This window comes from Geotrypetes seraphini, chromosome 1 (genome assembly GCF_902459505.1).
Source record: "Geotrypetes seraphini chromosome 1, aGeoSer1.1, whole genome shotgun sequence".
Taxonomy (NCBI): Eukaryota; Metazoa; Chordata; class Amphibia; order Gymnophiona; family Dermophiidae; genus Geotrypetes; species Geotrypetes seraphini.
In genome coordinates, this window is record NC_047084.1 from 403,161,350 (window position 1) to 403,186,294 (window position 24,945).

Below are 24,945 nucleotides of genomic sequence, written 5' to 3' on the forward strand. Positions count from 1 at the left end.
TTATCTGAACTGAGGAGACTCGCCCTGTGCTGGGCGGGAAAGCAAACTTGAAACTTCTGAGTTTCTACAAGTAAGTCTGCTTGCAAGGCTGTCCGCATCCAGGTTCCGTGGATGATGTCACCCATATGTGAGAATAGCTGCCTGCTGTCTCTGGATAACATCAAGAGAGGAAGGATCAGGAGAAGAGGTGGGAGAGGGGAGGAGGAGTTGGAGGGGGAGAAGAAGAGGGGGAAGTAGAAGAAAGGAGAGAGGTGAGAGAGATAGAGGGATGGATGGAGATAGATAGATGGAGATAGATCCTGCAATGACAGGGACAAATTTGTCCATGTGTCATTCTCTAAAAGGGAGCAGAAAGAGGAGACTATTATAAAGCTCTTTTGGTTGTGGTATTTTCAATAGTGATCAGTCAAATCAATTCTTGTAATTTGATTTATAATGGAGTCACTGCAACAACATTGTGGCTGGAACCACTGGGCCTTCATTTGGTGATGCCTAAGAGAAAAAAAAAAGAGAGACAGTAGTTCATAATTATTAAGAGGGAAAATACATGATGTCATATAAAATGAGATCCTGAGTAATACAGGAAGGTTAAATATGTTAGGAGTAAAAAGGTTATGTTTTAATAATGTAACATGGAATGTGGTTTAGGAATATTATAGATTGTGCTTGTAACCCACTAAGGAGTGTGGGTTTCGAGATTGCCTGGTGCCCCTACAAAGGGAGATGGGGTAACATGTCACTTTCTGAGGGGAGAATGGATCCTGAAAGATGAGATGCCATGTCTTGCCTGAGAGAGGAAGTGAGGTGGTGTTCCTCTAAGATAAGGAATGGAGAAAATGTGATATGAGAGTCCAAGTTCCTTTGAAGGGAAGGGAACCTGGGAGAAGTACAATAAAGGAATGACAATATGATTTGATTGATGTTTGAATAAGATCCCTCAGAGGGAATGGAACCTGAGGGGAGGAGTAAAATGAGAAACATGATACTAAAATATAGTTAAAAGGGAAGAGACCATGGGAGAGGTTAAAGGTGTAATTGAACATGTGTAATGAGTACAATAAATTATATGAATCAACTTGGGTTATGCCCCGGGTTGTGAAGAAAGAAAGGGGTATAAAGTGGTGTCCTCTGAGAGCAGAGGTCCTTTAGAAGGGGGTGCGTGTGATACCCCTCCACCCCCCCCCCCCCCCCAGAAAATGGCTCCTTTGTGAAAGCAGTGTGGAAGATTTTTCAGGTGGTCACTGAGCTTCAGTTTGAAGCTAGCACAGACTGAAGGGGAGGAGCAGGAGGCTCTTTCCCCAGTGGGAGGAGGGTGGAACTATAAAAGGAACTGCAATAGAAAGTTTTTGGCTTTTGGTTGTTCCTTTCCCCCACCAAAGCCCTGGAAACAAGGGGGGGGGACTCCTGAAAGGATTTAGGAGGGAACCAATGAAAAGAAAGGCTTTTGATTGTTCTTTTCCCTCACCAAAGCCCTAGGACCTAGGGAGACTCCTTAACGTCTTTGGGAGGGAGCAGAGACAAAGAGAGGAAGAAAGGCTTTTGGTTGTGCCTGGAAACATTTGAGGAGGAGGAAAAAAAAACTAATCTCCCCTATCTGCATTGATAAAACACCAATTAGTGAGGTCAACTCAGTAAAAATACTAGGTATAATCATTGAGCAGGAGTAGTGGTCAGAAGTTGCTTCCCAAATTAAGAATGATTAGGTCCCTATCTAGCATCTTGGAACCACCTGCATTAAATATACTAATTCATTCTCTTGTGTCAAATATTGACTACTGTAATTCTCTATATAAAGGTATATTACAGAAAGAGATTAGACATCTTCAGATCATCCAAAATGCTGCTATTAAGGTCATTATAGGTTCCAAAGAATACAATCACATTACTCCATTGTTGAAAAAGGCTCACTGGCTCCCTTTCCCCCACAGAATAACATATAAACTTGCTATTATAACATTAAAAACACATAAAACCAATGAAACTGCATTTATTGATAAATTGATTGTCCCCCCCATGATCCACCCAGAACACTAAGATCTTCAAATCCACATCTTTGCTTTGTTCCATCATTAAAAATAATCAGCACAATTTCATTTTCCGTGACTGCTCCCACTATTTGGAATTCTTTACCTTTACATATTAGATCTGAAACCAACTTAGAAAAGTTCAAAGGTGCTTTAAAATGTTTTCTGTTCAAAGCTGCTTTTGAACACCAAGACCCGGTTCTATTAAACTGCACTAGCAATTTTTAGCTTGGTGAGCTGCGCTGAATGGCCCGCGCTGCTCCTGACGCTCATAGAGTTCCTATGAGCATTGGAAGCAGTGCGGGTCATTCAGCGCGGCTCTCTGCACTAAAAACTGCTAGCGTAGTTTAATAGAAGAGGGAGTAAGGTTATTCTTTAATACTAAGTTTATCTTATGCTGTCTACCATTTACAGCATTCTCTCTCTTTCCTGGCTCTTTTAATTTTCTATTCCTTTCGTTCTAATGAAATGCAGCAGCATAATATTTGTCTTCCCATTCCTGTTCGTACTTTCCATTAATGTTTTCTTTCTCAACTTATTTGTAGTTCCTCCCTCTTCCCTCATTTAATCAGTCTGGTCTATTTATGGTCTATGTAGTCAGTTTGTATTTCCATCTGTTTTATTACTATTGTATTCTCGCCTAGAACTAGGATAGGCGTGTAATCAAATTTTAAATAAACTATGAAGTTTGTGGTTACCCTTGGCTTCTGCCCAGGCTTTGCTATTTGGAGGGAGGTTCCCTGAGTTACCTAGGGAGTGAGCAGAGAACTGAAGAAACTGACTGATAAGTGTTAGAGTTACCCAATCTCCTGCTAAGCCCGGATCCTAGAAGGAGAACCCCATTTTTTTAGTATTTGCAAGGGGTCAGGTAGACAAAGAGAGAAAAGAGGAACAGGACTGTTTGTATGAAAAAAATGGAAACTTTTGCCCTGTACCAAAGTTGCTGTGAACCACTACAATGAAGTTCAATAAACTATTGAATTCATTCCAGTTACCTCTGAGAAGCCCCCTGTTTGGGCCCTCAATAATTGGCCTCATGACACTCAATATGCTGGTATAAGTAATATATATATTTTATTAATACACAATAACAGGATACAAGAACAAGTCTTTCAGCATATGGAGCTTACAGATAATATACATCAAGCTTCCTTTTGAACCAATGGCAAGGCTCATCTGAAATATCTCACATGGAAAGTGGTGTTTCTCATTGTCCTCACATCTGCTCGAAGAGTCAGTGAGCTGCAAGCTTTAGTTGCTGATCCATCTTTCACAGTTTTCCATCATGACAAGGTGGTCCTCCGTACTCATCCTAAATTCTTACCTAAAGTAGTTTCAGAATTTAATCTCATTGTACTTCCAGTATTTTTTCCAAAGCCTCATTCTCATCCTAGAGAATCAGCTCTTCATATCCTGGACTGTAAACATGCTTTGGCCTTCTACCTGGAACGCACCAAACCACAGAGATCTGCTCCTCAACTTTTTGTCTCCTTCGACCCAAACAAGTTGGGACATCCAATTTCTAAGCGTACCATCTCCAACTGGATGGCTGCTTATATCTTTTTTTCTGCTCTGCCCAGGCTGGACTGTATCTACATAGTCAAGTCACAGCCTACAAAGTTAGAGCCATGGCGGCTTTAGTGGCTTTCCTCAGATCCACTCCTATTGAGGAAATTTGCAAAGCTGCCACCTGGTCCTCGGTTCATACTTTCACTTCTTACTATTGTCTGGATGTTTTCTCCCACCATCCAATTCTGGTTAGTTTGGAGGTCACCCACATGTGAGAATAGGCTGCCTGCTTATCCTGGGATAAAGTACAGTTATTTACCGTAACAGTTGTTATCCAGGGATAGCAGGCAGCTATTCTCACAATCCACCCACCTCCCCTGATTGGCTTCTCTGCTAGCTATCTGAACTGAGGAGATGTGCCCTGTTCTGGGTGGGAAGGCACTCATGCATGCGTGGTGTGGCAGACTTGAAACTTCAAAGTTTTCTACAAACGAGTCTGCTTGCGAGGCTGTCCACATCCGGGCTCTATGGATGACGTCACCCACATGTGAGAATAGCTGCCTGCTGTCCCTGGATAACAACTGTTACAGTAAGTATCTGTGTATTTTTGTTGTGGAGGGGTATATGAGGAAAAGGAAATTCCTCTCTAGTTGTGGGGGCTATGTTGGGAGGGGTTTTTGGGTGAGTATATCTACCCTGGTTGATAACTAGGATAGGAAAGCAGAAGACTATTATAAGTTTAAGGTATAATATTGGGGTTGTTTAATTTAGTTAATTATTCTGTGTTGGTTGGGCAACAGTTGGAGGATGATTGGTGGGTGGGTCTATATATTGTGGCCGGGCCAGTCCCCAAATGAATAGGAAAACCTGGCTCAGACCGCAAGCAAGAATTTTGTAACGCCTTTTATGTGGTTAAGTACAGGAAAAACCCGGATACCAGATTCCTGAAACAGCATCAGGTTTATTAGTGTCCCAAAGAAAGAAAATGAGCAAAACAAACAAACTTGGTGCTTTGGACTTTCTCTCAGCCCCAGCTCGTATTCCCATACCGCTCAGTCCAGGGGCATTACATTAGGCTCAGTACTGCACTGGTTCATTCCTCATCATCAAATTAATCCAAATTCAAAACCAAAAAAAACCTCACCCTGGATCAGGGCATTCACTGTTCTGACATCCCATTTTAGGCTTTATCAGGTTGTCCTGACCACATTTCCTTGCTTTACAGCTGAGCACGGCCCGTGCCCGCTTTATCACATCTCAGTTATCTTCACAGTCACAGTTCCAACCCAAATTAACTTTGCTTCTGGCTTTAACACGTTGTTCACTGTAGGAATTTCACTCAATTAGGCAGGGCTGCCCCTGCCCTGCTTCAGCTCCAGTTTAAATGAAGCAGAAACTCTTTCCACAGGACACTACAGGGCCCTCACACCCTATATTCTTCTAGGTCCATGTCCTCCCCAAACACACTACCCCCCAAAGCGACCCTACCCTATACGTTTTATCCCATTCCCACTTTCTCCTTTTCTTCTCAAATATGTAACTTTTCCCCTCCTTTCCCTTTCACCCTCACTTTCAAGTTTGTCTAGTTAATGTCATTAATGTTCACTCTATTTATTTTTAAATATCTATTATTTTATTTTTCTTCTTTCTTACCCTTTTAAAATTTTATTGTTAACCGGCCAGATATTTGTTGATGGTCGGTATATTAAAAAGCTAATAAACTTGAAACTATACATTTCCCAATCACACTCTTGGGAACCCTGGCTTTCCATTTCCACATTCATTCCAGGCTTTACATCCCATCCCCCTCTCTGCATGTCTGCCAGCTCCCCTGCAGCATTTCCATTAGGGTAAACTTCCAGCCCTTCCCTCTGGGGTTTAATAGGCAAGTCACTATACCTCCTGTAGGTTATACTGCCTCTCCTTGTGGGCTGGCCTCCTGTAAAACGTCCCTGCTGGGGCTTAGGCAATGTGTTGAAGATAGGATCACCGTGGGTTGTTTGGCTTTCCCAATCAGAGCCAGCTTAGCCTCTCCCCTGCTGCCTCTGCTTGTTTCCCATTTGAGGCTTCCCAGCCTACAAACTCCGGGGTCTGACTCCACCCCTCTCCAAATTGGTCTCAGGTTTCTCCCTCACTTGGAGAAAGGAGTGATAGGGGAAATTAGTGGGTTTCAGAGCTCTCCCTATCTGGCTATTGAGCTGTGCTGGGACCTGCATTTTCTTGCATTCTCTGGGTTGAGCCAGCTGTTCTGGCTCCAGGTCGGGTTTTACAGAACCCTGTGCTGCATGTTGGGGAGTTTTAGCAGTAGTTTTCACTGTGACAGGAGCTTCCCTGTCACAATATGTAATGTGAGCCTAGGGGTGAGTGGGTCTAGGCCGAGTTCACAGTGTGGCTTATACTTTAATGATGGGCATTTTTCAGAAGTGTCACTGAAGAGAGTCAGAAGTAGCAGGAGATGAGAGCTGCAATCTAGGTGAAAATAGCTGGGTTTATATGAGTGCAGGAAAGTTGTAAAATGGTTTGGGTTCACAGGCTTTAGGCTGTTTCTTAAGGTGAGAAGGGAAGGAAGGGAGCCATTTAGACTGGAGTCTGGAAAGATAAAAGATACACAGGGTGTGAGAGGGTGGAGCTAAAGAGAGAAATGCAAAAGCTATTTCCAATGAACTACAAAATATATGCATCAGTTTTATACATTTAGCAAAAATATACAGTTCCAAAAGTATCTCTGAAGAGAGTCAGAAGTAGCAAGAGATGAGAGGTACAGTCCAGGTAGAAATAGCTGGGTTTATATGAAAGCAGGAAAGTTGTAAAATGGTTTGGGTTCACAGGCTTTAGTCAGGTTTAAGGGGCCAGTCTCATAAAACCCAGCTTAAGGGGCCAGTCTCATAAAAGCACTTAGAAAACAACAAAAAAAAATTCTCCAGATTAAAATATCCCTCTCTGAATTGAATCCCCAATCCCTTGGAAGTTTCCTCCTATTTAGTAGTTGGGTGGAGATTGCCAAATAAGGGAAACATTTCATTATATAGCAGACTTCCTGGTGCATCCATGGATATATCAGGTGGGGCTGGGTACACCATTTTCCATGATAGCAGGGCCAAAGCCAGGAGCAAGTGGGCATTATTCCTGACTTTAAGTAAATAAAATTGCAGAACACAGAGATCGTCTTCGCTGTTATTTCTTCTTTTCTCTGCTGTGAGAATAAATTTTTTCCTGTGATCATTGTCTTGATGCAGGCCGAATAGGCTGAAACAGGTACGTGTCGAGGCTTTAAGTAAATTAAATTTTTGTTATTTCTTCATTATTCCTGACTCCCATAAGGAAACACCTATCTTGTCTTATACATTCCTTCCTTCTACCCTATGTCGCCCCACCACATAACTTATCTTCCCCTTCCCAAATCTAATTGATGTTACCTCACTGTTCTCCTTACAGCACCTCTTGTTGTACACCGTCTTGAATTGAAAAGGTATGATAGGATATAAATAAAGCTATTATTATGATAAGGTACAACAGGGAGGGGTTGGGAGACCTGGAGGAGGGGCCAGGTGGGTGTGGGGTACCTTGATTTTGGTTTTAGTTGGAGGATGGAAGGGGAATCATGTGGGATGGGGGTTCCCAGTGATTAATATTTAAGTAGTGGGTAGGAGGTCAGGAAGTGGGAGGTGATCTAAATACCCAGAATTTTTAAAAAAATTTAAGCCTGGGAGGCTAGCGATCAGAAAAAGTGATGGTTTTTTAAAAAAAGTTGGATGGAGAGAAGGGAGACAAGTTTGTTGGGTTGGGTTGCCAGTACATTCGTATAACAGGCCAGGGAGGCCAGGTCAGGCTATGCTGCCCTGGACCAGGTGAAAAATCTTGGGCTGTAACCATACACCCATGACCACTGTTTTCTTTCCTACATTGCTGCAGCATACTTAATGGCCTCATATGCATTCCTCAAGGTATTGGCAAAATAAAAGAAACTAATGTAACCTCATTACTGCATTGCTTGGCCAGTAAGAGGTGCATATATTCTGCTAACCACCTGGCTAAGCTGGCGATAGATTTCTACATCAGTCCCCTTGAACTTGTAGAGGTTTGTAATCAAATAAATAAAATAAATGTTAGTTATTTGTTTTGACAATCAAAGGAATAAATATTACTATAAGTGAACCAAACTAAAAAGCTTTAATTTATTGGCATAATCAGTTGTTTTCTAGAATTACTAAATTCATGTCAACTGTTTTTCAGGCTCGAGATCGTGTGAAGAATGGCTTAACCAAATTATTGGAGACTAATATTCTTGTGGATAAAATGAAATCAGAGCTTTCAGCTCTGGAGCCAGTTCTGAAACAAAAATCAGTAGATGTAGATGCTTTGATGGAGAAACTGGCAGTGGATCAAGAAAATGCTGATCAGGTAACATAGAAGGAACTGTTTTGAAAATATTTATAAGTATTACTTTAGTAATGAGGAACAATTTTTAAAACCAGTTAGTTGGTACTTATTGTGTTGCTCAGTGGTGTTCTTTTGGGTGTCTTTGTGCCAGATAATACAAGACACAATATTATGCAGAGAGTAAGCTTTAATTCCCTATACATCAGTCTAACAAACAGTTCATGTGCATATACACAAATTAAACATAAAGTAAATATACAGTATATCACGGTTGAAGCAGAGGTATGCATCATCTATGCCAGTGAGTGGAGAGATCCAAGTTGCAGTCAAAGATAGAGAGCTTTCAATGGGCCAAACACCCCTTTGGACGTCCACACATAAAAAATCTCCAAAGTTTATGGCCTAAACACCCGCGTTTAAATACTCCGGAACTGGCCAGTCTCCAGGGTGAATCAAAGGCAGTGTTATTGCTCCTAATGTCAGTAAATTAGTTGCAAAAACTGCTTTTCAGGATAGGTAACATCATTCCTGCTCCTAGGTCATTAAGTGAGATAAACATACATATAGAATAAATATTGTATATGTGTTTTCAATTAATACAAATCTTTGCTCTTCAGAATGGCTTATAATTAAGTTCAACACTCGTAAATATACATTATCATTCAAGCTCTGCTTTTAGGTACTTTTATCACCGCAAAACATCACTTAAAACTTACTAATAAGAACAGCATATATAATTACTTTGCTCTTGGTTACATGAAAACATGGAATGTCATTTGTCCATCTGTCTGATTGCAATTATATTTCCTGAAATATAATTACAGTTCCTGTTATGGTTTGAAAGCAGGCTTTTTCCCTAATTTTACAACCTTTTAATGTTCTAAATTGCTCATTTAGCTAACAGAATTAGAAAACTCTGTATTAATGATGTAATCCAGCACAAAAGTTCTTCACACAAAAATGGCTTCTTGTTTTGCGCAATACATTCCACCCTTTGATACAGAGTTTTATCATCAACTGTAACAATCATAACCGATCAGCATAAGCTCCAGTTCAGGTAGACATAAATTGCGTAAAATAGTTAAGAGTGAAGGGACACACTGTATACAACAACAAAGAGCAATCAGGCAACCTATTATGATTAGAATAATTCCAAGCACATATCTAATATTCTGCCAGTTTGGAAGCCAATTGAAAATCCAATCCTACCACCCTTGATTTTTATCCTGGGTAATATGATTCACCAAATCACTCAAAGTATTAATATTTTTGTTAATACTTTGGGAATGATCGCTTAGATTAAAATAACACATTCCTTCAAATTCATGGCATCCATGATTATGTAATAGAAGTAGGTAATCAATAACTGCTCTGTCTTGTAAAACTGCTTTTTGTGTTCCTTGTACATCTAACAATAATAGGTCAAGTGAGATAAACACATATATAGAATAAATATTGTATGTGTGTTTTCAATTAACACAAAACTTTGCTCTTCAGAATGGCTTATAATTAAGTTCAACACTCGTAAATATACATTATCATTCAAGCTCTGCTTTTAGGAACAGCTTATAACTCATATTCAGGTGCTTTTATCATCGCAAATCATCACTTAAAACATACTAATAAGAACTTACTGGATATTCACTTAATGAAAGTATTAAAAATGAATAAAGATTAAAAAAAAAAAAAAAAAAAAAAAGAACTTACTGGATAGAAACAGAACAATTAGGATGCCTCTTCCTCACAGAAACATGACTAACCTCGGACACTGACCCTAGAATAATCAAAGTCTGCCCACAAAACTACAAAATATAAGTAGTATACAGTGATAAAAAAAGAGGAGGACTAGAACTTCTCTTTTCAGAGTGATCCATATCGCTTCTTCCTCTCCCCAGATCCCTTGCATTTCGGTTGCTTGGATATCAATCTTTACATAGACCTTTTTGACCATCTCTGTCCTTCCTAAAAAGATTATATCCCGGTATGTTTACATCCCATCCATGGGATTCATTGAAACACGTCTCTGTGATAGCCTCATTCTTAAATCGTCTTACAAATGTGTTGCACTGGCCTCCTAATACTCAGAAAGTACTCTCATCGCTGAAGAGAATGTTTTCCCACATCTCTGGAGTCCACATGCTGAACTTTCTGGCCCACTCAACCCGTAGCTTTCTTTGCATCATCATTACCAATGGCCAAACTCCAGGTACTGCTGACATACTGTTGAGGCAGATACATTTACTGAACACATTTCCTGCCACTTGGCTGACAATTCTGGTGATGTGAGTTTGCGATCTGCCACTGAGATCCGGCGAACTACTCTGACCTCTCGCACAGTGGATTTGTGTAGTCTTCTACTTTGAGCCCAGTCAGTCACATTTCCTGTCTCTTTTTTCTTACTGAGCAAGCGTATGAGTGTACAGTCAAACCTCGGTTTGTGAGTAACGTGGTTTGCGAAGAGCAAAACATTCGAGCAAAACGAGTGTTGAATTGATCAACGAGCGTGTCCCCCCCATCTTACCTCCAGCCAGCAAACAACATGCACCATCGCACGCCGGCACCACCGCTGCCTGGATGTCCCTGGATGGGGAGAGTTGTGCAAAGGTCCGCCCTCTAGCCCTGATTGGTAGAGGGTGGGCAGGAAAGGCATCTCAGCTACTTCGTAGAGGCGGGGAGGAGCTTATGTAGGAAGTGGAAGCAAAAGGGGGAGGAGCTTGGACAATGGAATGCTGCATTTGGCTCTGGATTGCAAGCCCCCCCGGCATCCAGCCTCGCTTTCTTTACCCTGTCCCCCACCTTCTTCAGTCATGTCCCCCGCCATCCCGCCTCACTTTCTTTCCACCCTGAAGCCCTGCTACTATCGCCTCTTGTCCTGTGCGGAGCTGACAATGCCTGGTGAAAGGCGAGCAGAACGGGGCCATGAGGGGAGAGACTGGCAATGGCGGTAGCAGGAAACCGGAACCAGATGGGCCCGTGATCGTCCTGTGCAGAGCTGCCAACACCCAGTGAAAGGTGATCAGAGCAGAACGGGGCCAATAGCGGTAGCGGGAAACCAGATGGGTCCATGAAGTGGGACTGGAGCAATAACAGGTACCATGAGGTGATGCTGGCATTGTAACACTCTCGGAGCAGCTGGGGGCTGAGAGGGAGCCTGTATGGAGGAGCAGGCCTTGATTTGAGAGCGGGGCCTGTTAACAGTGGGAGGACGAGAAAAGGGAAAGATGGTCTGTGTGGATGGAAAGAGAGGGGAGTACATATGCTGGGTTTGAGAAGTGTTAGAACGAATCATCTTAGTTTCCATTAATTTGTATGGGGAAACTCGCTTTGATATACGAGTACCTTGGATTATGAGCATGCTTCTGGAATGAATTATGCTCACAAACCAAGGTACCACTGTACTTTGATTGTACTTCACCCTAGCTGCAATTTGCCGGCTTGAATAGCCTTCTTCATTAAGTACAACCACCGTCACACATTCTTTTTTTGAAAGATTTCAAACTTTTTCCATGTTGCAATTATGCTGTCACTGGAGTAGCTGACAGTTATGAAAACTGATTTTCCTGCTTTGCCATATATGCACATGAAAGCTGTGCTGTGATTGGTTCCTCAAAACAAACGCCATTGGTTGAAAATGAAGTGATATGATTGGACTATTTTGATCTGGTTTTGACGCAAAATATCGACATTTTTGACATTCTGCAGTTTATGCATTACAAGTATTAAATTTGAAGTCCTAAATCAATTTAAAATGTGCAGGGTGATAGAACATAAAATTCTGAGCATGTCAGTATATAATATGTAGCAGTAGGCATCAGAAATATTGCTGTGATCCAGAAAGAAAGACGGAACAATGTATTACTCGGAGGTGATGCAAAACTTTTGCACAGCTCTGTAATATCATCTCAGGGGTGTCCGCAAGCAGCCCCGTGAAGTATTTTGTGCGGCCCCAGTCAAGGATGATGCAGTGTTTTCCTCTGCTGTCCCCAGGTGTTTACCATCTTGCCGGTTCCCCCCTCTGTCTTGCTGCAGCATTTTCGTGGCCCCAGAAACATTTTTTTTCGGCCAATGCGGCCCAGGGAAGTCAAAAGGTTGGACACCCCTGATCTACATAGATATAGAATTCCAGATTTAATCTGTGCAATAAATTTCCCAGTGAGGCGAGATAGATATTGAACAATGTAGCTGATAATGGTGAGCTCTGAGGCACTCCACATGGATTACTCCAAGAATGGGAAAATTTGCCATCACTGTAGACTTGATAAGATCTTTTCTTCAAAAAGCCCTGAAACCACTCCCAAACATTTCCTGAAATCCCAATCGAATCCAGGCAACCATGAAGATCTCATGGTCCACTAGATCAAAGGCGCTACTTAGATCTAGTTATAGGATTATTTTGCCTACACTAAATAGGCAATAAAGATGGTCAATCAATGATGCTAGGACTGTTTCTGTACTAAAGCCAGATCGAAAACCTGATTGATACTCATGTAAAATTTTTCTAGGTAATTTACAAGATCGATATTGACCAACCCTTTCATCAGTTTGGTAAAAAGAGGAATACTTGCAATAGGTCTATAATTCAATTTAATGGCAATTTTTTTATTTTTTGGGATTTTTTTTATAATAGGCATAATAAGAATTTGACCTAGCTCTTCTGGAAACAAGCCATTACTCAGCAAAGAGGTAAGCCACTTGAATAGGTCAGCTTTAAAAGTAAATGGAGTGGTTTTCATGAGATTTTAACTTCTTGAGTTTGAATATTGACACCCTAAATCATAGAACAGTGATGAATAGCTATAGCAAGAGGTTCCAAAGCCAGATCAAAAAATAACAGAGATAATGGGCACTCCGAGAAAATCCAAAAGACTGGGATGATGTGGAATTAAGCTAAAGTCTAGCAGAGGGTTGTGAATAAATAATTTGGACCAACTAGATGAATTGTAAGGGGAGTCCAAACCATTGCATTACAGCACAAAAATAAGGCCATTCGACTCTATCAAAGGCCTTTTCAGCATCCAAAAATAGTGCAGTCATTGGATTTGTAGACTTCTTGACAGAGAAGACAAGCATTACAACTCCAGTATCTGGATGGAAGAAAACCAATTTGATCTGGCAGTATAGAGGAGAGTCTAGTAGCTAAAACATTGGCATATAATTTTGCCTCAACATTGATTAAAGAAATAGGATAATAACTTTTAACATACAAAGGATTTTGATCTGGCTTGTGAAACACCACAACAAGAGCCTCTGCAGATATAGATGGGACATTGAGAGTTTGAAGGAGAACCTGAAAAAGTCTACGGCCCCAATTCACTAAAGTCAGCGATCGTCACTAAGCCTGTTCTCACAGGTTTAGTGATGGCAAGTTTAGCGACGATCACTGCTAACTGACCTGATTCACAAAACGGCCCACCACATGTTTTCCCCTCGATCGCCCATTTTCCGATCTGGCCATGCAAATTTGTAAAATCCCATGCAAAACAGCTAAGTGATTGATTCACTAACATTTGCTTGGCTATTTTGCATCGGGTTTTATGATCCTAAAACCTGACTACTGTAGACCTATCTCAGATTTATGTTGTTTAGAAACATAATTTATCCCAGGACAAGCAGGCAGGTATTCTCACATATGGGTGACTTGGAAAGTGGTCTTTCTCAATGGCCTTACTTCTGCTCGATGGGTCAGTGAGTTCCAGGCATTGGTTGCAGATCCACCGTTTACAGTGTTCCATCACGACAAGGTGGTCCTTCGCACTCATCCGAAGTTCCTTCCTAAAGTTGTCTCGGAATTTCATCTCAACCAATCCATTGTTCTTCCAGTGTTCTTTCCAAAGCCTCATTCTCATCCTGGAGAATCAGCTCTTCATACTCTGGACTGTAAACGTGCTTTGGCTTTCTATTTGGAACGCACCAAACCGCATAGAACTGCTCCTCAACTTTTTGTCTCCTTCGATCCGAACAAGTTGGAACGTCCTATCTCTAAGCGTACCATCTCCAACTGGATGGCGGCTTGCATCTCTTTCTGTTATGCCCAGGCTGGATTACCCCTTCACAGTAAAGTCACAGCCCATAAGGTCAGAGCAATGGCAGCGTCTATGGCTTTCCTCAGATCGACACCGATTAAGGAGATTTGTAAAGCTGCCACTTGGTCCTCGGTTCATACCTTCACTTCTCTTTATTATCTGGATACTTTCTCCAGACGGGATGGACAGTTTGGCTAAACAGTATTTCAAAATTTATTCTCCTAAGTTGCCAACTCTCCCACCATCCCATTTTGGTTAGCTTGGAGGTCACCCACTTGTGAGAATACCTGCCTGCTTGTCCTGGGATAAAGCACAGTTACTTACCGTAACAGTTGTTATCCAGGGACAGCAGGCAGCTATTCTCACATCCCACACACCTCCCCTGGGTTGGCTTCTCTGCTAACTATCTGAACTGAGGAGACGTGCCCTACGCTGGGCGGGAAGGCACTCGCGCATGCGCGGTGCAGGCAACTCGAAACTTAGAGTTTCTTCAAGCAAGACTGCTTGTGAGGCGTCCGCATCGGGGCTCCGTTGGATCACGTCACCCACTTGTGAGAATACCTGCCTGCTTGTCCTGGGATAAGGACTGGTCAACCAGGAACTAGTAATGCATCTGGACAAATTTAGCATACTGCAAGACAATCAGTCTGATTTTCGTTCTGGATTCAGCACTGAAATTTTCATGGCATCATTATTGGACTTCCAGGGTACCAGTGCTATAATTCTGCAACTAGACCTAAGTAGTGCCATGCTATTCTGATTGACTGTCTAGAGTCAATTAGTCTTTCAGGTAACATGTTAAAATGGTTTTGGGGTTTTTTGAGCAAACAGTCATATCAAGTCTATAGTGACAATAAAAAATCCTTTAGTTGGGTAAACTATTGCGGAGTCCCGCAAGGCTCTCCTCTCTCCCCTACATTGTTTAACATCTACCTTGCCTCATTGGGGAACTTACTACAAAGCTTAAAAGTTAAATTTTATATCTATGCTGATGATATCACCATTGTTATTACCCTTACTACTCTGACCCCCGAGACTAAGATTCATCTATCATCCATTCTAAAGCAAATTGAACTATGGATTACCGAATTCAAATTGAAGCTCAACACTGACAAAACCAAATTTTTCCTTGCAAGCCCTAACAACAAAATCAAATACACTTCCCTATTGACCACTCCATTAAAATCCTGGGAGTCACCCTGGACCGCCACCTCACCTTAAATGCTCACACAGATTTATTGGTTAAAAAATGCTTCTCATTACTATGGAAACTCAGAACCATCAGAAAATACTTTGATGCAGCATCCTTCTGCTTACTGGTTCAATCTTCCATCCTAAGCTTGCTCGATTATTGCAACATCATTTACTTGGGATCCTTCAAAAAAACCATTCAAAATTCGGCAGTTTGACTGATCTTTGGACTGAAGAAATGGGAACACATAAGCCCCTACTACCAAAAACTCCATTGGCTGCCCCTAGAGGCGTGAATCCTGTTTAAGTTCTCTTGTCTGTGTTATAAATCACTATTTGGTCTGACCCCCACTTACCTAGTTTCCCATTTTAATCTTGCAAGTTCTTTTAGGCCCACACGAAGAATACATATGTTCACCTATCCGACAATAAAAGCCTGCCACTACAAAAGATTATTGGACAGAACTCTTGCCTTCCAGGCAGGCAAATGGAACGATTGGCTTAGTAACTTTATCACGCTTTCCTCATCCTACTTCAATTTTAGAAAATTGGTAAAAATGAGTTTGTTCAATCGATTTGTATACTAAGAATCTACACAGCTCTGCTAAGAACTATATAGCTTTCCAATTCTTTCATTATGTAAGATTATACTGTTGTCTTTGATTGTAACCTCTTTGCTGATTGTCCAACACTTCTTGCTGTAAACCGCCTCGAACTTCCATGGCTTTGGCGGTATATAAGAATAAAATTATTATTATTATTATTATTATAATTCAGATAAACAGCATCTGAGCTTGAAGTTTCACAGTGCTTGATAGAAAGGCTGTTAAAGCTGAAGGCACACAAAATCCATATTAGTGCTTGGCCTGTTTTTCTCTGTCCTTTAGCCCTGTGCCCAGGGCCTGATGAGGGAGGATCTCACAGGGGTCTTCCTCAATTCATACTGAATGTAGTCATGGCATTTCATTGGAATCAATCATTTGTGTTTCCAGTTTCTTCTCAAGCCTCATTCTCACCTTGGAGAAACAGTTCTTCTTACCTTACACTATAAATTAGCCATGACTTATCACTTTCAATGGGTTGAGCTACATGTAACATCTCAACTGTTCCTCTTCTTTGATTCTCACAGTTTGGATCAGCCTGTAACCAAGAGAGCGTGTTCCACATGGTTGGTAGCCTTTGTTGCCTTCTGCTGTACTTAGGCTGGGCTGCAGCTCAGGGGTCATGTATAGTTGCTTTCTTGCATTCCATTCCCATAGATCAAATCTGTAAAGCAGCTACTTGGTTCTCAGTCTCACTACTGTCTGGAATCCTTTCAAGATGAGATGTTCACTTTGGCCAAGCAGTATTCCAAAATTTATTCTCTTAATGGCCAACACTCCCTCCCATTGTAGTAAATTAGGGAGTCCCACATGTGAGAATATGCTGCCTGCTTGTTCTTGGATAAAGCAAAGTTACTTACCATAACAGGTGTTATCCAGGGACAGCAGGCATATATTCTCACAACCCATCCACTTTTTTTCAAGATGACCTGGAAAAGGGTCTTGCAGTCAACTCCCTGAGAGTTCAGATAGCTGGACTTTCCAGCTTTGGTCCTAAGCCACAGGGGGTTCTCTGGCTGTGGTCAAGTTTTTAAAGGGTGTGTTGCGGCTCTGCCCTCCGTTGTGTCAGCCAATTCTGACTTGGAATTTTAATCTAGTTCTCAGGTTGTTTGCAAGTTTATCCTATGAACTGGATTGGGCTTCTTTGATGAATCTCACCATCAAGACGGTATTCTTAATGGCCACTACGTCGACCCACAGAGTTTCTGAACTTCAGACTTTGTTCTGTAGAAATCCCTTTCTTTGGATTATGGAATCAAGCACGATCCTCCGCATTGTCCCCTCCTTTCTTCCGAAGGTGGTCTCTAGTTTTCATGTCTATCAGGCAGTGTGGTTGCCAGCCTTTTTACCCTAGGGTTAGAGCAGACTTTTGTTGAGGTATTTAGAGGTGCTGTTCGTGCTGGTAGGTGCAGCCCTTAAGGGCAGGCTGATTTCAAAAGCCACCATTTCCAGATGGATCCATATGGCTATTTCATCCACCTATATTGGAGCCAGAAAATGGCTTCCACTTTTGGTAAAGGCTCACTCCACACGAGGCTCATAGACAGAATCTTCGGTGGTTACCCCAGAAAAAATTTGTAGAGCTGCCACTTGGTTTTCTTTGCATACCTTTATGAAGTTTTACAGAATAGATGTGGCAGCCAAGCAGGATTCTATCCCACCCTGAGTTTGAGAAACTGCTCTGTTACGTCCCACTTGTTCAGAAATAGAATGGGATTGTACAAGAAAGAAAGATTAGGTTCTTACATTTGCTAATCTTCTTTCTTGTAAATCCACATTCTATTCTTGAAGCCCACCCTGGGAGTTGCTGATTCATTGATTGCCTCAATAAGTACTGATAAGTTGGACTTCTAATTCTTTGACAAGCCTTTCCAAGGTTACCATCTGGCCCTGATTCACTAAAGTCAGCGATCGTTGCTAAACCTGTTTTCACAGGTTTATCCACGATCGCTGATAACCGATCAATTCATTAAACGGCCATTTCCCGATCCATCCATGCAGATTTGTAAAACCCCATGCAAAATAGCCAAGCGATTAATTCACTAACATTTGCTTGGCTATTTTACGATTCTAAAACCCGACCCTGGGTTTTTTGTCTACCATGCTGACAACACTATCAAATGTGTAGTGTATGCTTTTAGGCATCGCATATTTGAGTGTCTAAAAGGCTAAGCTTCTCATTTATCTTTGGAACAAGGTTCCCCAATTTGCGATTCCCACGTGTTCTCAGAGACCTGAATGAAAGAGTATATGTCTGTTGCATTTTTGCATTTAAAGGAAATGAGGTTAGACATGTCTTTCTCATCTGGGCATCGGGACCTCAGGTCATCCCACACTGCTGATCTATAATTGTCAAATCTGTCGCCGTCAAAATTAGCAATGCTAGCGTCGGCAAATATATCAGTGGTTGTCTTACCTATGCACTTGACTAACAGGGAACGAATGTCGCCAAGAGCTAATTCCTATTGGGATGTGATTTATTCAAATTTAGATATCCAAGGTGAAGCTCCCACAAGTAGCGGTGGAAGCTGAGCCTTAACAGAAAACTTATCTACAAAGTTCCATGCTACATAATCAGTTTTAATCTTCCCTGTGTTAGTTTGTTTAATCATAAGTGGGGCCTGAAGCACCTGTGGTGGAGTGGGTTGGGTCGGAGTTGGTATTGGGATATCAGCTGGAACAGGGAGATCAACTTGGACAGGAGCGGGTTGCAAAATACAACTAACATGGTCAAATCTGCCAATGCATTTGCGGCCAAGCACACAATCTTTATGTCTAGGGCACTCATAAGAAACTAAAGTCCTCCCATTATCCCGGAGGGAGCACAAGGCTTCTGCTGCCTCTATTTCAGGTGTACCATATGAAGAAGCTCTGGATAAAGTGGGAGCAGGTGAAGAAAGGGCAACAGGAACTTGAGCAACTCTATCCAAGTACCATGAACGCTGCTAGCGGGCTTCATGCAAAAATTCATTAGTGACAATATCATGGGGACGTTTGTCCTGCAAAATGATAACGCTTTCAAATGGCTGTGCATGAGTAGGAGCATGTGTGACAGACGTGTGTAATTTGGTGGGTTCAAACTTTAGAAGATGCCTAATAGAGTTTTCCCAAATCAGTTTCTCAGAACTACAGTGTTTAACCTCAGGTGTGTCCAAAATAATTAAAGGCTATGCTGAGCCTAAATGCTCATGTGATCTGATTTGGTAATCAAAATGTGAGCTTTCCCTTTCTAAATTGTCCTGTATCAGTTCTCCTACACAGTTCTCGTCATGTGCCTGGGTTTGTGTCATTTTATGGCATCTTCTATCTAGCTCTGTTGGGATGACATATTTAAGGTGTTCATTAATATCTGTCTGTCGTCTGGTTTCCTGTTTGGGCCACTGCTTAAAGCTTGCTTCATCATGAAGAGTGACAGGAGCTTCTCTCACTATGATAGGTAAGGTGGTGGATGGCTTGGGGTTAAGCAAAGATGGGTCAGGTCCAGAGTTATTGAAGGGCAATTACTATCGTAAGGGTCAATCGCTTTAGGGTACTTGTCAGAAACATAAGATTCAGGGCTAATACGCCCATTCGCAGGCACCAAGTCTACAATGGCATTGATTTTATAGGCAGGCATGGAATTTAGAGTGAACCGATAAAGCGGGTTAAACCGTCGCACTTTCGGTGTGGGCGGGTAAAAGGGTGCACGGTCATATCTACCTGCCGGAGGTTGCAGGGACGGATATAAACCAATGGAAAGATTCATTTTCTGTGGAGAAACATGAGAGTAAGGGGGTGGTTTTAGATTGTCTGGAGTCATGCGCAAGGGATTTGGGGCAGCAGGGGGTTCTGGGGCAGAAGTATGAACTGTAGCAGGGGCAATGTCCTTACTTTTAGTCATATCTCGGGCTGGAGGGTCCTGACAAAGGTCATGCCACAAGTTCCACATTCTTAAATGTTCTAATAGGGATTTGCCTTTTTTACCATTCATGATAATGGTGCGGAGGGTGACAAGGTCGTTCCAGTAAAGAGAGCCCTCCTTTGGCCATTTCCAATTATTAAAGTTTTCTTTATGCGTTTGCCATGGAAGTGCTGTATAAGCTTATGTAAACCTAGGTGAATAGCAATCTTAACAATATCCAAGGGTAACATGATAGAAATAGTTAATACAGCTGGCTAAGGCCTGTTACAGCATCTTGAAAAAGAAAAAGAGAAAAGAAGTAAGATGCATGCCCTTCTTATCTAAGAATTCCTAGCTAACTGAACAAGTCAATAAAAGAAATACTTACGGAACACGGCTGGCTATTCAGCAGTTACTGACCCGCCAGTTAACCTGGTATAGAAAGCCTGTTATCAATCAGTTCGCTGGCTACAAATCATCAGTCAATAAAGATTGGGAGTCATTCATTAATGTATACACAAACAGTAACATGAACCTAAAACATAGTGGGCCCGTCCCACACTTGATAAATTTCACAATAACAGCTGGCTTGCACTTGCCAGTCTCAAAAATCCAAAGACACAATGTTGGCTTCACTCACCAGACTAACAGACCTGTCACAAATCCAATAAATATAGCAGGCTCCCTAGCGCTGGTCAAGTCTCACGGTCATACATACAAACTAATACGGTCGGGGACACACCTTAGTGTGCAAAACAATGAAGGTTTAAAATTATATCTCAAATTACCCTATTTCACTTATTGGTACTTTGGGCAAAATGCCAGGAAAGGCTTTATTTGTGTGGAGGAAACGCTCCTTTTTATGAAGAAAGGAGGCTTAGAAAGATAGCTTTGAAAACGTAAATTCCATGAATGTACAGAAAAGAAAATTTAACTTGCATTAGTCCGTTCTCAGAAATATGTTTGAACACACAGGTTTCAAGTTTCAGGAGGAAAAAAAATTTTAAGAGTTAAAAGGAAAAGTGAGTCAAGCATCGGTTTCCACGTACTCCAATAGCACATGTTCACTAGGATGCATGCTGACAGAAAGGGATATAAACAGTTAACATTACTCTATTCTAACCTTTCACTGTTATCATGGAAAGATGTGTATGGGACTGCTTATACATGTGATACCACCAGAGTGAACACAATTACTAAACATCAGATTGTTTCCCCAGAAGCAGCACTGTCATTCATACAAAAGAAAAGATAGGCTCAGCGTTTCCCTAGCAACAGTATCTAAACAATACAGAAGTCATGGTCACAAGTTCTAACACAAAGCCAGGTGCTGCTGAAATATTTTAAAAACCCTGATTTTAGCATTCAACGTTGCAGCCACCAAATGACAAAGAAAAACCAAAAGGCACATCACGTTACCAGATGATAAGATGCTGCGAAATCTTACCATAAACAGTCAAATTCTCGCTATAAACCAAATAGCTGTTATAGGATAGGTTTATTAGTAATAAGCAAAAGGCAACTCACATGAAATAGCAAAGTACAGCATATTGGCTATAAGAATAACATACATACAAAATAGCAATCTGATGTTCTTTTGGGTCTGACTCCTCACTCTACTCTTATGCCATCCGGCTTGTAACTTATATATTTCTTCCAGTACCCTAGGGTACCTAATTACTCACTTCTCATTGCTTTGTCACATGCATTATTTCCTTTGGCTGAATGGTCTATACACTTATCATGGAATCATACTGAAACGTGATGTCACCTGGTGCCAAAACTGACCTTTTATAATTCCTTGATACTGCATTCCTAATACTAAGCAATAATTTCTGAGAGCAGAACACCCCTTCTTTCCTGAGCCAAATTGTAGTTCTGTTTGTTCTTTGTTAGTACATTCTATCATGTACTAGTGCTCGAGTCCATCAGTGATGTCACAGTCAGCAGACCTCTCCAGTTACTGGGACTGTCTCTTGCTGACAAGCAGAAATATGAATGTCCAGAAGCTTGAATTCATAAGTACAATGTCTCTCTTAGAAGTATATCTTTTTGGGGTCTCTTGGGGGTGTCTTCTGCCTACAATATATGCAGGTCTTAGTCCGGATACTCCCCAGGTCTCAGGGGTCTCTCTGCCTACATTTTCATGCAGGTCTTATCTGGATTCTCCTAACGCCCACTTAAATCATCTTGAATATTGACCCCCCCTATAAGAAAAAAATTACTGAGCATGTAGGTAGTTATGAATAAATATGTTGAAAAAAAAAGTGAGCAATTTGATATGGAGGGAGATATTTTAGATGCATTGCCACATGTAAATAGCGGCATTTTACATGAGTTGATCAACTAAAATCCTAGGTTTCATCCTGGATTTTCTACAATCTCTTTTGCATCTCAAGTTAGTAATGTAACAAAAAATGTTTCTTCAGTCATAGAATGCTTAGACAGGTACATCATTTGTTTTTTCAGCAGCATTTTGCAGTTTTGGTTCAGGTGATTATTTTGTCACAATTGGATTATGCTAATTCCATCTAAGCCTGTCTGAATAAATGCAACCTGAAAAGACTGCAACTTATTCAGAATACTGCAGCAAAATTGATATTTGGTAAGCATAAATACGATCATGTGACCCCTTTATTTAGGGTACTTCTGAAGAATTCAATTCAAATGCATTTGTGTGATTTTTAAAATTTTGTATAGGATTTTTTCCCCTTTAATTCCTGTCTTTTTCAGTTCCTGTTTACCATCTCATTCAAGAAATATTCAGAAATATAAACTTAGCTTTCCATCAGTTAAGATAGTCTAATTTTTGCAAATCTTTTGCTTTTTTATTGGCATAAATTTGGAATGAGCTTCCTTCGGAGATCAGGTTACTCTCTCAATTAACTTTTCAGAAAATGTTAAAAACTTATATATTTCAAAAATCTCTAGTTAATTCTGCTGTTCTAAGATAATTTTTGAAGTAGAAATTATCTTACTTTCTAGCTGAATTTAGGAAATTTTGTTAATTGAGTCGAGCCCTTCTGGTAAAAACCTGCCCAAATACCTGCAAATACCTGCAAATAGCAAGTTTACAAAGTCACTGTTTATCTGTGGAGATGCACACCATGCAGAGATTTCTAGGTCACATGATTTTTGAAAGGGGGATTGGATCAGGGGGAGCAGCCCAGAGGAGAAGAAGGGAGAAATGGCTACCTCAGTGACCTCATATTCAGCCCTGTGCTAATGGACTACTGGTAGTGTGGCTTCACTTAACGATACCTCTTCAGGTAATGTTAAGTACAGCTGCATTATTGGCAGTCATGGCAGCTAGTGTATCGCATGCCTCCACTCTACCCCTTCATGACTGTGCACTAGCCCTACCCACATTAAGCAACTAATTTGTGGTAAAATACATGCTAACTGGTTAATGCAGCTTAGTAAATTTGTTCCAATTGGTGTTTGCTTTTGCATTGATCACATATATAATACAGTATGACCAGAAATGGATTATACCTTTTCAATAAATCAAAACAAAAAAAAAACTTTAAAACAAGAGGAATTACTTTTTGTTATGAAACATTGGCCTCCTTTTACGAAACTGCGATAGCAGTTTCTAGTGCGGGGAGCCGCGCTGAATGGCCTGCGCTGCTCCCGACGCTCATAGAGTTCCTATGAGAATCGGGAGCAGCACGGGTCATTCAATGTGGCTCCCCACGCTAGAAACTGCTATCGCAGTTTCATAAAAGAGGGGGATAAAGTTTACCATTGTTAATGTTATTGGTTAATGTGCAGGTTCGTCGTGTTGTTAAAGAAGATGAAGCAATAGCAAAAGTAAAGGCTGAAGAGACCCAAGCAATTGCTGATGATGCCCAGCGGGATCTAGATGAGGCTCTCCCAGCTCTTGATGCTGCAAATAAAGCTCTCGACTCGTTGGATAAGGCAGACATTTCTGAAATACGAGTTTTCACTAAGCCTCCAGATCTGGTCATGACGGTTATGGAAGCTATCTGTATTCTTTTAAATTCAAAGTGAGTCACATAGAAAAATGAATATTGTTAGATTGAAATAAAAACCTCCTGGAATCTTTTAATCTGATAATCTAACAGGTTTTTCTTCATTGTAATATAGGAAAATCAAAAACCCTGCATTTAACTATTTCTGCAGCAATGAAAAAAAAATTCCTTCTTATCCCTAATATGGTGATGTTAAAAATTATCCCCCTTTTTTAAATCAAGCTGCACTAGAGGTTTTTTATGTGGACTGACGAGGTAAGTGCTCCTATCAGACACTGATAAGAATTCTGTTACGTCTCTTCCGGATTCCATACGCTAGGAGGATCATAATTGAACCAAAAATACATCTAAAAACCTGCCCAAATCAGCACTTGGACGACCTAAAAGACAGGTCATCCAAGTACTGATAATCAAAACAGGTTTTTAGAAATATCTAGAGGCATTTTAGGCCTCTGACTGCCGCTGTACATCCAGAGTGAAAAGGAGCGTTTTTTGAGGCGTGGTTAGGGCGGGAGGTAGGTGGGATGTGGGCTGACCAAACTTATCATCCTGCAGCAATAATCAAAGGTTTGACGAGACTTCCTGGATGGAACTTATACGTTGTGACTTAGGCGATCTAAAAACAGGTCTAAGTGTCCAGAAGGTATCCAAAGTGGCCATCTAACCACTATAGACATAAAGTACAGACCCCCATACAGTCCCCTAGTGATCAATGACCCCCCCCCCCTCAACACACACACACATACACCACCATACAAATCGGAATAAAAACGTAAATACCTGCCTCCAGAACATCAGCACCTGCCATAGGAAAGCCTAGTAGAGCTGCAAAGAGGTGGCTTAAGTAGTCGAGGGGATGGGGGGGGGGCGGGCGGGAGGGCTAGAAAACTGTAGAGGGAAGGAACCAGGCTAATAAGCCACTCTACATTCATGGTGGAAAATTGTGAGTCCACCAAAACCCCCTCAAACTCTACTGTACTGCCATACAGGTGCCACCTGCAGCCATAATGGCTATTGGGGTGGTAGACAGGTGAGTATAGTAAGTTTTGGGGGGGCTTACCATGACCTGCAAAGGAATTGTGGTGAGATGTTTGTGGCACCCTTTTTGTGAAGTTCACAGCAGTGCCCTGTAAGGTGCCTCACTACTTTGTTGACATGTTAATCACTTTGCTGGTCCCTCCCACGTTCAAAAGGTCTTGTTCTAGGCATTTTTGAGTTAAACAATTTTTTGGATGAGAATGGGGTATAAAGATAGATGACTTAGTGGACTAGACGATCAAACAGCTGGTCTTGGAAGTAGACAATTTTTGTAAAAATAAATATTTTGGATGTATTTTTCGA

General features: G+C 41.3%; 1 protein-coding gene across 1 annotated transcript in view; it reads left to right on the forward strand.

Moving 5' to 3' along the window:
- LOC117347325 (dynein heavy chain 6, axonemal-like) overlaps window positions 1–24,945 on the forward strand; it is a 2,502,256-nt gene that overhangs the window by 1,734,010 nt on the left and 743,301 nt on the right. The window contains 2 exon segments of the mRNA XM_033918113.1: window positions 7,767–7,934; window positions 23,384–23,619. Of these exon segments, the coding sequence (XP_033774004.1) occupies window positions 7,767–7,934; window positions 23,384–23,619 (404 nt within the window).